Below are 15,300 nucleotides of genomic sequence, written 5' to 3'. Positions count from 1 at the left end.
AAAAAAAAAAAAAAAAAAGAAAGAAAAAAAAAGAATCTGCCTGTCAATGCAGGGGACACAGGTTCGAGCCCTGGTCCGGGAAGATCCCACATGCCGTGGAGCAACTAAGCTCAGGCACCACAACTACTGAGCCTGCGCTCTAGAGCCCGTGAGCCACAACTACAGAGCCCGGAGTTTGCAACTACTGAAACCCGCACGCCTAGAGCCCATGCTCCACAACAAGAGAAGCCACCACAATGAGAAGCCTGAGCACCACAACGAAGAGCAGTCCCCGCTCGCCACATCTAGAGAGATCCCGAGCACAGCAACGAAGACCCAACATAGCCAAAAATAAATAAATTAATTAATTAATTTTAAAAAAAATAGTGCCCTAAAGAAAATGATCATGTTATGGATCATAACATTTAAAATTTTGGGTGCTGATAATTTAAGATTTATACAATTTTTTTGAACTATCAAGTATCGAGATTTACCAAATCTATTCTTGTTTTAATTTTCTCTAGATATTCTTCTGAAAATCATTCAGTAGTTTTTAACACACCATTGTAGTTCACACACTAATGGCCACATTTAGTGTGCAGTTTCAGAGAAGTTTTCTTTTAAGCTGTCTACAAGTCAGTGGGCCTATTTTATTTCTAATAATATCTGAACTTCTTAAGAAGTTTCCTATGTTTTTAAAATTATTACATTTAAAAAGACATTTTTCATGAAAAGGTTTTTTTGAGTGATAAACTGTAAATTTAAATACGAAGTGAGTTGTTTCCCTTCAACCACCTATAATATCTATAATATCTAACATCTAGCCTGTTGTAAAAACTATAACTTTAAAAAAAAATTATTTATTTATTTATTTATTTTGGTTGCACTGGGTCTCAGTTGCAGCACGCAGGCTCCTTAGTTGTGGCTCGCGGGCTCCTTAGTTGCACCCCACCAGATCCTTAGTCGCACCTCACCGGCTCCTTAGTTGCGGCATGTGAACTCTTGGTTGCGGCATGTATGTGGGATCTAGTACCCTGACCAGGGTTCAAACCTGGGCCCCCTGCATTGGGAACGTGGAGTCTTGACCACTGCACCACCAGGGAAGTCCCAAAACTATAATGTTTAGGAGCTAAAATATGCATCATTATTGAATAAAACCAAGATTTTTGTAGACATAAGATTATTCTAAAATTTATACATAAAGGCAAAGTAACTGAAATAGCTTCATTTTGAAAAAGAAAAAAGTAAGAAGAGTCAGTCTGATGCCAAGACTCATTATATAGTTACTGTAATAAATAGTGTATTATTAGTGGAAGGATATACTTGTAGATCAATAGAATATAGAAACAGAAATAAATTCACATATATAAACCCAACTGATTTTTGACAAAATTGCAAAAGTAATTCAATAGAGGAAAGACAGCCTTTTCAACAAATAATGCTGGAACAATTAGACTTCCATAGGTCAACCTAGGTCTCATATATTATACAAAAACTATCTCAAAATAGATCATGGACTTAAATGTAAAACATAAAACGACAAAACTTTTAGGATTAAACAGAAGAAAATCTTTGAAATTTAGAGCTAGTCAAAGAGTTCTTTGACTTGAAATCAAAAGCACAATTCATAAAAGGAAAAATGGATAAATTGAACTTCATCATAGTTAAAAACTTCTGCTCTGCAAAAGACCCTGTTAAGAACATGAAAAGACATGCTACAGATTGGGAGAAAATATCTGCAAACTACATATAAACACTAAAAACAGTAACAAACGAACTACATAACAAACAGTAAAAAACAAAGGCAGGGCTTCCCTGGTGGCGCAGTGGTTGAGAGTCCGCCTGCCGATGCAGGGGACACGGGTTCGTGCCCCGGTCTGGGAAGATCCCACATGCCGCGGAGCGGCTGGGCCCGTGAGCCATGGCCGCTGAGCCTGCGCGTCCGGAGCCTGTGCTCCGCAACGGGAGAGGCCACAAGAGGGATAGGCCCGCGTGCCACAAAAAACACAAAAACAACAACAAAAAAAACAAAGGCAATTCAATTAGAAAATGGTGCTGTGATGATCAAACATGTGAATATGCTTAGAAATAGAAAGGAAGAGTTACATTAGGATGTTGGAGATTTGCAGGTTCTCATTGTTGCTCTTTTCGTGTGTGTATATGTAGAAATGCTCAGCCTTTCAGTCCCCTTAAAAGGGGAATTTCCCCTTTTGTGTGAGTCTAGGGAAAGGCAGGGTCCTAAAACACCCTATGGAAGCAGAAAGGGACCAGATATTCCCAATCACTACCCATGAACGAGGTGCTAGACATGTAACCCAGTCTCAACCTATCGGATACTCCAGCCTGGGACTTCATGAATCTGGAGGGAGTGACCCTAGGAAAAGGGCAGTCACAGTGGTGGTGGCGATGCTTCCACTGGAGTGACCTTGATTTGTTCTCTGCTGCAAACTTCCCTTGGGTCTTGGCTCACTTTTGAAGCCCCATTCTCCAGCTTTTCCATCAATTCTGGGAAGCACCCAATATCTTCACCCTGTAAATTGCTTTTCTGCTTAAATTAGGCCAACCCATCTTCTGTTGTTGCACCTAAGAACCTTTACTTAATGATGGTGTCATGGGGCAGGAGGGGATTACTAAATTTCTCCTACAACACAGCATTTTAAAGTCACTCATTCCTAGGCAGGTCTAACAAAGAGATGGGGCCATCCTGGAGTTTCTCTTGCCCCTAATATCAAAGTCTTCCTTGATTTGCTATCCCTTTTCAAGCAATTTTATCCTGAGCCCCTCTGGATCTTACTCTCATCTCATTGGGATATGCCACCTAATTTACAGATGAATTTAAATTTTGTATTATAAAAGTAATATGTTTGTCTGATTTTTTTTAATTCCATCAATGCAGAAGGAATGAAACTTACAGTAAAAAAAAAAAAAAAAAAAAAAAAAAAGAAAGCAACTCCCCCCAAATTCTTCCCAGTCTTACTCCCCAGAAAGAAGCACTATTAATAATTTCTTGTGATACATAATGTTTTGATGTTGGACATTCTAATGCCAAACTGTCCTCATCCAAACCCTTCTTTACTTTAAAAATACCACCAACGAGTGGTTAGGAACAAAAATGATCCAAGTGAAATGTTAGCTAAGAAACTGACATTATGGTAAAACTAATCATAGTAAAATGATCAACAAAACAGCCAGTGTGTCAAAAATGACCTAAATCAGTGCATGGCAACCTCAGAGGACCACTCTCAAGAAAACAAGGTAGAATTAGTGCTGACTCCTATCTTACAGACAGGATAAACACGATATGCTTCCATATCTTGGAAGCAATTCAAATTCAATCAAACTCTTCGTTGCATAACTCAAATATTCCAAACGCTACCTAGATCTCTGCTTCTAGTAGCTTAAAATAATACCCCCTCAACACGTTCTTACCAACCTATATCTAATTTGACATAAGCTAAATTCTATGCTTAACCTATGAATTCTGGGCAAAAAACATCTAGATGGATCCAGCCACTCTAACCTTTCTGATATCTCAAGAGCACCTTAAAGCAATGGTTTTCAAACTCAAAACCCCCAAATATCAGCATCACCCCGGGACTTGTTAGAAATATGAATGCTTGGCTTGCACCCCAGGAGTACTGAATCAGAAATTCTGTGGATACAGCCCAACATGAGAACCACTTCTCCAAAGCCTTACAAACTGCAAAAATTCAAATATACTCTTGAGAGTCAAGAAAGTTGGGGAAGGGGAGATCCTTCTCATTGCTTTATATTTCCCCAAAAGTGGCTCTTTTCATCCTTCACCCTTCTTTCTCTTCCTGGCACTCTGAGTGTCTCCTTGGGAAATCAGTCACTCATCAGAGAGGGTCTCTAATATCTGGTTTCTCAGAGCTCTCCGTAGGGGAGGGCTCTGAAGCTGCACTAGGCCCAGCAGGAAAGCAAATCAGAAGTTATCAATGAGTTAAGTCTACTCAGTGACACTGACCACGAGCTCAGGAAAGAAGGGGAGGGACATGGCCAATATCAGGGGTTTGACTCTCTTTGTTGTAAACAATGTGATCTGCACATGACAGTCGTGACTTGGCCTGCAAAGGCCAGTTTTAAAGTTCACTCCACTGGAAGATATTAGTCATCTAACTAAACCTCCCTCTTTGGTGTTCCTCCAGGTCAACACACTTTGCAACCCAGTGATGCACATTAGAATCACCTGAGGAGCTTTTTAAAAACTCCGTGATGCCTGGGTACTGCCCCTGGAGGAGATTCCGATGTAGCTAGTTTGCCCGGTGGGGAGGGCATGGCATACCTCAAAGGCTCCCCAGGAATTCTAACATGCAGCCAGGACTGAGAACCCCTGCAGCCCGTGGTTTTCACAGTGTGGTAGCCAAACCAGCACAACCTCATCCCCCAGGATTATATTAGAAATACAAATTCTCAGGCCTCAATCCAGTCTCATTAAATCAAAAACTCTGGCCGTGGGGCTTAGCAATTTCACAAACCCTACCGGTGATTCTCATGCACAATAAAGTTTGAGAGTCATTGATTGCGCCCTGTTCACACCTCATTTAAGAACCTTACCAGGAGGAGATTCTGGGAAAGCAACCGCTAGCTCTATCTGCACTCAAGAGCACAGTTTGCAGTTTTTAAAGACAAAAACAACTTCCTCACTTTTATAAGCCAAGTGAGCTAATAATAATTCCAGCTTGTCTTTCATTTTAGATAACCGTGGAAGGTGTTAATTGCTGTTTCTGTCTGCTTTAAACATTACATCATAATTTTAACTTAGCAATTCCTAGAGTGTATTTGTATGCTGCTGAATGATTTTAAGAGTGTCACAGTGATACGGGGAGCAAGCCAAAGCAAGCTACGCTGGGCACGGTAGGAAATGGAAAGGTAATTAAATATTATCTTGCTATGTTCTTCACTAAGGTAGAAATGCTCTCCGGGTTTATAGATTGAGCAAATAAGAGAAATGGGGACAAGTTTCTTGACATTTTTGTTTCAAGTCCTTTAAACAACTTTGGGATCTAACTGTCCCAGGAAATAGACCAAGTGAAGGCTTGGCTATATGAACCAAAGATTTCACGCCACAGTTTTTGGTTACAAAATCCTTTATCATCCATATTTATCAGCCATCCCTCAACTAAATCTCAAATCAATAAGGTAGTGTTCCCTTTCTTGCTGTATAGGAGATAAACCTACATCACAACTAGGGAGGAAGCCACATGACAGAGCTCTGGAGGCCTCACACATCCTGGGTGCTAGCTAACCTCTCCTCTGAGCTGCTGATTTCCCCTCAGAAAAAAGTGTACTGAAGACAAAGGCCCTGTGGCAGTCTCTATCTAGGCAGGAACTATTAGAGAAAGAGAGAAAGAATAAAAACCTTCTGTGGGCATAACATAGAACTGCTCTGGACTGGAAGACATTATGTGAGGGCCCAGAAGCACAGACAAGGCGGAGCCATCAGGAAAACAGGCAGAAACACTCAGGTTTATGCCCGAAAATTGCAGTTTTCCTACTTAGGCATTTTAGAACCAGAGAGTTGTATTTCGAGTCCACTTGATGTTAAATATTACTCTACTCTACAGAGTTTGGCTCTTTTGCCCTTTGTTGCAAACCTCCCTCACTTTGAGTACAGCTTTGCTACAAAGGAAGACCAGTAGTTTGCCTCAACTCCAAGGCAAGTTCAAAGCCAACTTCACTATGCTATCAGCTGATGGCCAAACCCCCTGAGATCAGGAGAGTCAGGGTAGAAATGAATCTAAGTATCTTATCAAGAATTTCATTGTTTCATAATATGCATGTTCCCCACAATAAAAGTAACTTATTTTTGGATTGTATTAAAATAACATATATCGTGGTTAAAAAATGTTTTTATAAACTAAAATAGCGTAAGGACAAAAAAGTAAAAGTCACTGGAAATTCTACCACCTTGATATAACTATTTGTGTGTCCATCCTTTGATTCTCTTTCCATCTATGCCTCTGCATAGATCTGTCAAACAGTATGGCAGTTCCTTAAAAAATTAAACAGAATTACCATATATCCAACAATTTCATGTCTGGCTATACACCCAAAAGAACTGAAGGCAGGGACTCAAACAGGTATTTGTACACCAACACTCATAGCAGCATTATTCCTTATAACCAAAAGGTTGAGACAACCCAAATGTCCACTGATGGAAGAATGGATAAACAAAATGTGGTACATACATACAATGGAATATTTTGAAAGGAGGGAAATGCTGACATGTCACAACATGGATGAACCCTGAAGACATTATGCTAAGTGAAATAAGCCAGACACAAAAGGACAAATATTGTATGATTCCATTTATGTGCTGTACGTAGAGTGGTCAAGTTAACAGTGACAGAAAGTAGAATCACAGTTGCCAGGCGCTGGGGTAAGGGGGGTAAATGAGGAAATATTGTTTAATGGGTACAGAGCTTCGATTTGGGAAGATAAAAAAGTTCTGGAGCTAGACAGAGTTGATGGTTGTACAATGATGTGAATGTAATGAATGCCATTGAACTGGACAGTTAAAAATGGTTAAAATAGTAAATTTTATATTATGTATATTTTACCACAATAAAAAATTAAGTTATAAAATATTACTAATGCTACTTCCTAAAAATTATGCCATAGTTATCTTTTAAAATACCATGCAGTAACAAAAAAGGAAGGGAAATATATTTAGATTCCAAAGTTTTGGTGACTGGACTCTAGAACTCTATAGACACACTGACCAATTCCAACTCGTCAGGTATAAATAAAAACACCAGGAAATGGTCCCTTGATAAAAGAGGTTACTACACCCTCTATTGTTTTGTTTTTTGTTTTTTTTTTTTGCGGTACGCAGGCCTCTCACTGTTGTGGCCTCTCCCGTTGCGGAGCAACAGGCTCCAGACGCGCGGCATGTGGGATCTTCCCGGACCGGGGCACGAACCCGTGTCCCCTGCATCGGCAGGCGGACTCTCAACCACTGCGCCACCAGGGAAGCCCTACACCCTCTATTTTATGAGTATAACTTCAGTGGCTGACGTGGTACACTAAATTCTTTTTCTGTGCAGAGTAGTCAAGAAAACTTGTGTTTCTTCTTCCAATAACTATAAAGCCTACATTGGTCCCTTAGATTTCAGTGGACACTAGCCAGCAGTAAATCCTGACTAATTAACCAGTAAGTAGTTAGCCCTGTGGTAGACTGACTCTGAGACCTGGAATTAGAATTATAAGACCTGGGATTTATAATCCACCTATGGAGAAAAAGATGACCACAAATAAACCAAGATGGAGGTTATGAAGAGCTAAAACTAAAGTCACTCACATAGAATATGTGGTGCATCCCTTCCTCTTTTCCCAAATTAGACATCAAATTTCCTTACTCACTGGAAGCACAGCCCCTGTATTTTCCCAACAAAGAGTAAGGTATTTCCCTATCTGTCATAGCAGCCTCTGCTCAGGACCAGAAATCTCTCTCTACTAAGCCTCAACACAGCCTCTGTAACACTCAAGTCAGCTCTTGGAAATGGGTGGTATATCTGGGAATCTCTGGAGCTGTGGAAGGCATCACTGCCAGGAGCTACAAAATGATAAAGATTTCTTTCCCTCCTCCAAGACTGGGATAGAGAATGGAGTCTTGCTGACAATCATACAAATGAGGAGAGTAAGACAGAGAAAGAGCATTAGGTAAACTGAGGAGAACAGAGAAACTTCTAAGATGATGGTTTTCAACCTTGGCTGCAAGCTGGAATTACCTGGGGAGCTTCAAAGATATACCCATGCCTGCATCCTTCCCTCACCCTAGTCTTTCCCCATAGAGATTATTATTCTATCTGGGATTGTGATCTGGACATCAGGATTTCTTATAGACTCACCATGTGAGTCTAATTTCCAAGCCTGGGAACCACTGCTTTACGGGAAGGAGAGCTTCCTCATCCTTCAGTCAGTCTTCTAGAGACCCTGCCTGGGACCTCAATTTACTGCAAGAGCTAATGACTTTAAAATGGTCTTGAAAAATTGCTCTCTAGTACAATACAGAAGATGTGACCATATTCCATCACTAGAGGGCAGTTTCTTCATTGTCAACACTTAATTAAGGTATTGCCTCAGGTTAATTTACTCAGGTTCCTCCCTTAAAAAAAAAAAGCAAAGCTGCATGATGACATTTTAATGAAGGTATACTACAGCCTGACTTTCATAAACGTCAGTTCCTCCCTATTTATGAAATGAGAGTTTGAGAGACTAATATTAAAAAAGCTCTGTGTCCTTTCATCTGTCACATGCCCTCTTCCTAAAGGGTTTGTACTGTATGGGGTATATTGTTTTCACAAAGTGTATGGCTTTGCTGTGATACCTATGTTTCCAAACAGGAGGTAGGGCTTGATAGTAACTGATTAAGATCTGATTACTTTCTGTCTCAGAAAATGAGACAATAAATGTCTCAGCTTTTAAAATCCTTTGATTTTTGTATCTTGAAATAGAAATCTGGCATTTCTATCAAGCTTCTAAGTGCTGCCAATGCTGAGACTGCTGGTGGAGAACCACACTGAGCAGTGGGAGGTAGAGAAACTCGGGGCAGATACCAGACTCCTCCTCTGAAGGTATCCCCAGATGTTAATTCACATGTTGATGACATGTCTGTCTGTCTGTCTATCTATTCCCATGAAGACAGAACAATCACAAATCCAGTGGATCCAGGTTGACTATACTACATCAGAATCACTTGGTTGCTTCTTAAAAACAAAGGCTTTTAGTCCCAACCCCTGGAGATCAGTACTTCTAAAGTGGGGCCCAGGAATTTATATTTTTTTAACAAGTACCCAGGAGATGCCGCAAGAGCCCTTTGCTTTTGAAAATCACTGTTGCTCAAATGTTTTTACTTTACAGACAGAGACCGAGGACAGAAAAGAGGAAGGGAACTTTCAAAGTTAGTGACAGAACAAACTAGGATCCGGACTCTCCTGGCCTTACTAGATTGAGGCATTACTGCTTATAAGGAGTTAACACGTGTGCTCGATTCTGATTCTTACACTATAAGACGGATGTAGTAACTAGCTTCCAAAGATGGTCTGCAATGAACCAGGACTCTTGACATTCACACCCACGTGTTGTCCCCTTCCCACGTTCAATCTGGGCTGGCCCTGAAACTTGCTGTGACAGATAGAATGCTCTGGAAGTGATGTTGTGTAACTCCAGAGGCTGAGCCTTAAGAAGTTTACAGCGTCCACGTCCTTCCATCTTGGAACACTCCACTTTGAACCCAGACCCAATTCTGTGAGGGAGCTCAAGCAACCACTGGAGAGGTCCACATGGGGAAGAACCAAGGCCCAGGTCAACACCCTTAACTGAGCTCCCAGACAACAGCCATCACTACCTTCCCAGTTATGTGAATGAGGCCACTTTGGACCTTCTAGTCATCCATCCCAGTGGGTATTATACTACAAGAGATGACTGAAAAGACACAAGAAGAAATCCCCTTACCTGTTAGGCTGGAAAGAGATTCGGTCATAGCCCGTGAGTTCACACAAATCCTTCTCAAGTTCTCGAAAAAGCTGCTGGTACCCTTGAGCTTGGTCCAGAGGCACAAAGGGGTGTATGTTTGCAAATTCTTTCCATGTGATAGGCTGAAGAGCAAGGAGGGAGGAAACATACACATATGTACATACTGTAACAGTAATAACAAGACTAACTTTAACAATGATGATGATGATAGCAACAGCTAACACACAGAGTGCTTACTATGTGCCAGGCCCTGTTCTAAGCACTTTACATTCATTCACTTAACTCTAACCACAGTCTTATGGGGTAAGTACTATTACTGTCTTCATCTTACAAGTGGGTCACTGGGGCCCAGAAAGGGAACTTATACAAAAGTATAACCATTTCCTATTTTTTCGGGAACAAAAAGGCCCCTGAATAGATTTATATCCATGAAACCCAATGAGTTGTTTCAGGCATGGTTTATTCAAACTCTTACATAGCACATATATCATTCTTTTTTCATGAAGCAGAACAAAACACCAACATAAAAGCAAACGGGGAAAATCCTCCTATTAGGTATAAAATGATTTTCTTTGCCTGACGTGATTTGTCATATCAGACTAATCCTATGGAAAAAAAAGAAACATCCTAGCCTAGTAGAGATACTTACCAAACACCATAGCAGGGGACACAAATCTTCTGTTGATACAAGAAACAAATTAAAACCTCAAACCTCTACCTTTCTGGCACTGAGAAAGGATTTCTAGAAAGAAGGCTTACGGTTCTTAATTCTATCTGAGCTTAACAACTACAAACTGATAAAAGCTTTCAACGTGGCAGGTTTAAAAGGGTGGTGGGGGGAGTTGGGGAAGGTAGGAAGACATATGTTTAATGATTTTAATATTTAAAAATAATTTCACCCATAAATTTAAATGATCAGGTTGTGATAAAGTTAGGGTTTCTGCCAAGGTTGTTGAAGAGCAAGGTAAAGGATTACTAAAGCAGTTGTTAAATCACGGTCCCAGGAGCAGCTTTCTCTAGTTATCTGCTTATGTGTAAGCCAAGACACTGCCTCTGCTAAGTTCCCTTTTAACAGAAGTGACCTACTTACTGTGAGTTCAGATGAACTGTTGAGCTTCATGGTACAGGACCCCTTGAAGAAGCACAGCCAAAGCGTATTACGTTAGTGACATCCTATGGTCTATCTGATCGGCCCTCCCATCTCCCCGAATGGTCACCCATTCATCCCTCTTGCAGCCTATTAGATGTGACCCAAAGAGGTGGGTTCAGGGTGGGGTGGGAAGTGGAAATAAAGGCCATAATTACCAGCGGAATCATGCTATGAACAAGGGAAATGTCTTTGTTTTCCAATCTCTTCATATATCGGACAATATTTGTTTCTGAGTGATAGCTGTGAACATAAAACACATGGTTTAGGCCAATATAGTTAGGTAAGAGCCCATGCACATCCTTCTAAGAGGTAAGACACACTGAGATCTACCTTCAACATACAGATCAAATTAGGCCATGGACAACATGACAACAAAGCATCAGAGGGAAGGGCGTGTACCCCCCATGAAGCTCAGAGGATGCACTAGGACAAGAAGCCGCCTGTGGGCCTGAGAGGAAGAGTTGGAAAGAAGAGGATGTTGAGTTCCTGGGTATGATCTTCAGCCTGGCGACTATGCATCGAAACTCCCATCTTCTTGAGAGTAGAATTAGGGGTTATAGTGTCAAGGGAGCACAGCCACCAGGAAATAAGGTGTGCTTCGCCCGGGTTAGAATTGGGATTTAGTAGTGGGTCAGGCTGAGCCACAATAAACCAGGCCATGTCATAGTCAGAATGCCATAGTAGAAGCCACTCTCTACCGTGCTCCCAAGCTACAGCACACAATGCACACAAACTACACAAACCTGTTGAACACCTGATGTGTGAGGAATGGACTAGTTCTCTTGAAGGCAGTCCCTAGAATACCTCTCTGTTCCTCACCCATGCTTTCAGCAACCAGCTCCTGCATGGAGAGACCACAGAAACTGAAGGGCAGGAAGCATGCCTGGAACCACATATGAAGAAGGCTTTCCATTCAGCGTGTATTCTGACAGAGCACCAGAAATTCCCTACCATCCAACCTCCCATCTCCCTGACCACCCACCCCAGGGATATCTGGCACAGTGCAGTGACAGATGTCAGGGGTCACGCATTGTGGCAATTCTCCAAAACATTGTTTTTAAGTTCTGTGGAACTTAGCCACAGTGAGCAAAGAAAAGTGAACAATTTTTACTGCCAAAAAAAACAGTTGACATCCCCTGCATGTTCCTTGAATAATGAAGCAAGTTCCAGTAAACTATTTTAAAGGGCTATGTAAAAAGTGACGACCATGATAACACTCAAGTAAAGACTCTCACTTGACATTGCTCTTTGATCTTGGAGAACAATTCTAATAAAATACAAGTGCCAAGACCATTCAGTGGGAGAAAGGACAGTCTCTTCAACAATGGTGCTGAGAAAACTTGATATACACATGCAAAAGAATGAAGTCGGATCCTTATCTTATAGAATATACAAAAACTAATTCAAAATGGATTAAGGGGACTTCCTTGGTGGCAGTGGTTAAGAATCCGCCTGCCAATGCAGGGGACACGGGTTCGAGCCCTGGTCCGGGAAGATCCCACATGCCATGGAGCAACTAAGCCCGTGTGCCACAACTACGCCCGTGTGCCACAACTACTGAGCCCATGTGCCACAACTATGGAAGCCCTCACACCTAGAGCCTCTGCTCCACAACAAGAGAAGCCACCACAATGAGAAGCCCGCGCGCTGCAACGAAGAGTAGCCCTTGCTCGCTGCAACTAGAGAAAGCCCTCATGCAGCAATGAAGACCCAACGCAGCCAAAAATAAATAAATAAATAAATTTATTTAAAAAAAAAAAAATGGATTAAGGACCTAAATTTACAAGCTAAAACTCTTAGAAGAAAGTATAGGGGCAAATTTGCATGACCTTGGATTTGGCAATGGTGTCTTAAATATGACACCAAAAGCATGAGCAACACAAGAAAAAATACAGTGCACTTTTGTGCATTAAGGAACACTATCAAAAAAAATTTTTTAATTAAAAAAAAAAAGGGACACTATCAAGAGAATTAACAGATAACCCACAGAATGGGGGGAAATATTTGCAAATCATATATCTGATAAGCATTTAATATCCAGAATATATAATGAAATACATGGCTTGCTCCTCATTCTGCTCCAGGCCGGTAGTATGAGAGCCCTCAGTGGTTGCTCTGTAACTATTCTTCAAATGCATGGAACAAATATCTGTGATTAAATTTACTGCAGAGTTCTAGAGGGAAGATATTATTCAGTCTTATTTATTAATTAAATATTAATTAATTAAAGATTAAAAGAGAACAGTATAATAATTTTTTGACGATTTACATTTGTTATCTGAAGATACTGAAGTCATCTCTCAAAGAGGACTCAGACAACCAGGACAGCACCGATCAACACTCCGGAACCTATTTCTGTCTCCTTTCATTGATTCATTTAACAGATATTTGTTAAGTGGCTCCTATGCTCCAGGCCTTGTAGAGTGCTGTGATGAACACCTTGCCACAGGTCTAGGTAGCTGACGTCTCTCTTCCATCCCACAGACTCTCCTGCTCACATGTCCCTGCTATTTCATCATTTTAGAAACCAACTCAGTTTCACTGAACTGTTTCTAGTTCTCATATAACCTCTCTCCTCCTAGCCTTTGTGGCTGCTTTTCCCAGTGTCTGGAACACCTCTGGCCCCATCCTCCTTCTTCTCAACTGTGTCTGGATAGCTCCTACTCATCTCTCAGGTCTCAGCTTAGGACAGTTTCTTCCAAGTGTTGGTGAGAAGCCCCCTCCACTCTGTGCTCAGAGAGCATCTTTGGACAGTGCCCATCATAGGACATCATCTGGACTGCAGACTTGTGCCTGTTTGGATCCTCATTAGACTATAAGCTCCAAAAGGGCGGGAAGTATGTCTGATTTACCACTAGCCTCAGGGCACAGCATAAGACCTGGCACATATCAGGTCAGTTTTCCCAGAATCAACATAACCAAGATGCCAATGCCATGAACCTTTGTATTAGGAATAGTTTCAGTTAAACACCATTAACAATCCTTCCAACTAGCCTTGCAGCTCAGTCCTCGCTAGGGCCCACGGCAGTGACCTCTATCAGCAGTCACGGTAGCAAGGGACAATCGGTGGCATAATTTTAACGCAGGCCACCTAATGTCATTCCTGCGCCCCCTCCCCCTCACACTCAGGCCCATAAGAGGCAAAGCCATCTGTGACACCTCCTCAAAGAGTCATTATGAGGAGTGTGAATTTTGATTTACTTACTGCAGATGACTCACAGCCGAAGATCCACAACAAGTCATCCAGATCTTTTTCATTGACTGTTTCATCAAGAGAAATACCAAGCTATAGAAACGAAAATGAAAGGGGAAACATCAGCTCGAAACACCAAGATCAGTGCAGAAACTCCAAGAGAGGTCAAAGGGGAGAAAGTGCTGGACAAAACTCTCAGTTGTTCTAAAATAACAGGCTATCATTATGTCCAAGTTGGCCCTTGGGCAAAGTAGGCTAGACCAGTCCCAAACGTCAAAAGATTGAGAGTTTTACAGCCACTTCTGGACTCTAAAAGAGTCCAGATGGCTGCAAGGCACTCCTTTTGGTACTAGATATGCTCACTTTTTTCTTCCCTTAACTTACCTTATCATATCACTTATCGTAGCCTTTACCTTGAACAGTCATATTGTGAACAAAGGAGTATTATGAGCAAAATATGTGCCTAAGAGTCCCATATATGAAAACACAACATCTTAAGGAAAGCTGACAATGGATTATCATTTAAAAGGCCACAATGTTCCAAACTGGAAATGAAAATTGTTTACAAAGAAGTTGTGCCCAAAGGTCCAATACTGATTTTTTTTTAAATAAAGAGAAATTTTAATGAGAAAAGTCATAAAAATTTATAGAATTTGTACAACAAACAAACAAACTGAAAGTCTGACTTACTGTGTGATCCTCAAACAGCCGAATATTTATTTGCCGCTGAGCAGCCCTGCCCAAGACCTCCTTCACTGAGCAGCCACACTGAATCTTCAAAGTGTCAAAGAACAAGTCATGCTGGAGTTGGTGTCCTGCTCTCTTGAGACCTAGACAAGATAGGATAGCCACCGGTCTCTATGTAGAAACCAGACCCTCTGCCACTGACGCTTCACAGAAGTAAAGATAAAGAGGTAAATCCTACTATGGTCTGTTCGTACCCAGTGTTTTAGTCGGTGCTTTTTTAAAAAAAAGTAGGACTTCCCTGGTGGCACAGTGGTTAAGAATCCACCTGCCAATGCAGGAGATACAGGTTCAAGCCCTGGTCTGGGATGATCCCACATGCCACGGGGCAACTAAGCCCCTGCACCACAACTACTGAGCCTGCGCTCTAGAGCCTGCGAGCCACAAATGCTGAAGCCCATGCACCTAGAGCCCGTGCTCCACAACAAGAAAAGCAACCGCAATGAGAAGCCTGTGCATCACAGCAAAGAGTAGCCCCTGCTCGCCGCAACTAGAGAAAGCCCGCGTGCAGCAACAAAGATCCAACACAGCCAAAGATAAATAAATTTATTTTTTTTAAAAAAAGGTAAATGTTTATTATTATGCTACAGAAAGTTGTGAAATACATATAAAAATGGAGAAAAAAGTCACCATAATCACCATCCAGAAATAACTAGTGGTTACTCCTTGGTATAGATTCCTCTAGAAGGGTGTGTGTGTGTGTGTGTGTGTGTGTGTGTGTGTGTGTGTGTGTGTG

The 15,300-nt window shown here is 41.4% G+C and overlaps 1 protein-coding gene across 5 annotated transcripts in view; it reads right to left on the bottom strand.

Moving 5' to 3' along the window:
- The window catches only part of GLDC (glycine decarboxylase), a 99,583-nt gene that overhangs the window by 41,552 nt on the left and 42,731 nt on the right, over window positions 1-15,300 (bottom strand). For all 5 annotated transcript variants that reach the window (XR_003790765.1, XM_029202516.1, XM_029202517.1 and 2 more), the window contains 6 exons: window positions 14,511-14,650; window positions 13,833-13,913; window positions 11,371-11,468; window positions 10,783-10,867; window positions 10,568-10,609; window positions 9,457-9,599 (listed from right to left, as the gene is read on the bottom strand). Coding sequence is in view for 4 of the 5 variants with exons in the window: in XM_029202516.1 (XP_029058349.1) it covers window positions 9,457-9,599; window positions 10,568-10,609; window positions 10,783-10,867; window positions 11,371-11,468; window positions 13,833-13,913; window positions 14,511-14,650 (589 nt within the window). In the remaining variant the exon portion in view is untranslated. The remainder of the gene's footprint in view (window positions 1-9,456; window positions 9,600-10,567; window positions 10,610-10,782; window positions 10,868-11,370; window positions 11,469-13,832; window positions 13,914-14,510; window positions 14,651-15,300) is intronic.

Source organism: Monodon monoceros, unplaced genomic scaffold, assembly GCF_005190385.1.
Source record: "Monodon monoceros isolate NGI ecotype Baffin Bay Population unplaced genomic scaffold, NGI_Narwhal_1 Super_Scaffold_5, whole genome shotgun sequence".
Lineage (NCBI taxonomy): Eukaryota > Metazoa > Chordata > Mammalia > Artiodactyla > Monodontidae > Monodon > Monodon monoceros.
Note: the sequence above shows the minus strand (reverse complement) of the source record. Positions and strands in the feature narration are given on the sequence as shown.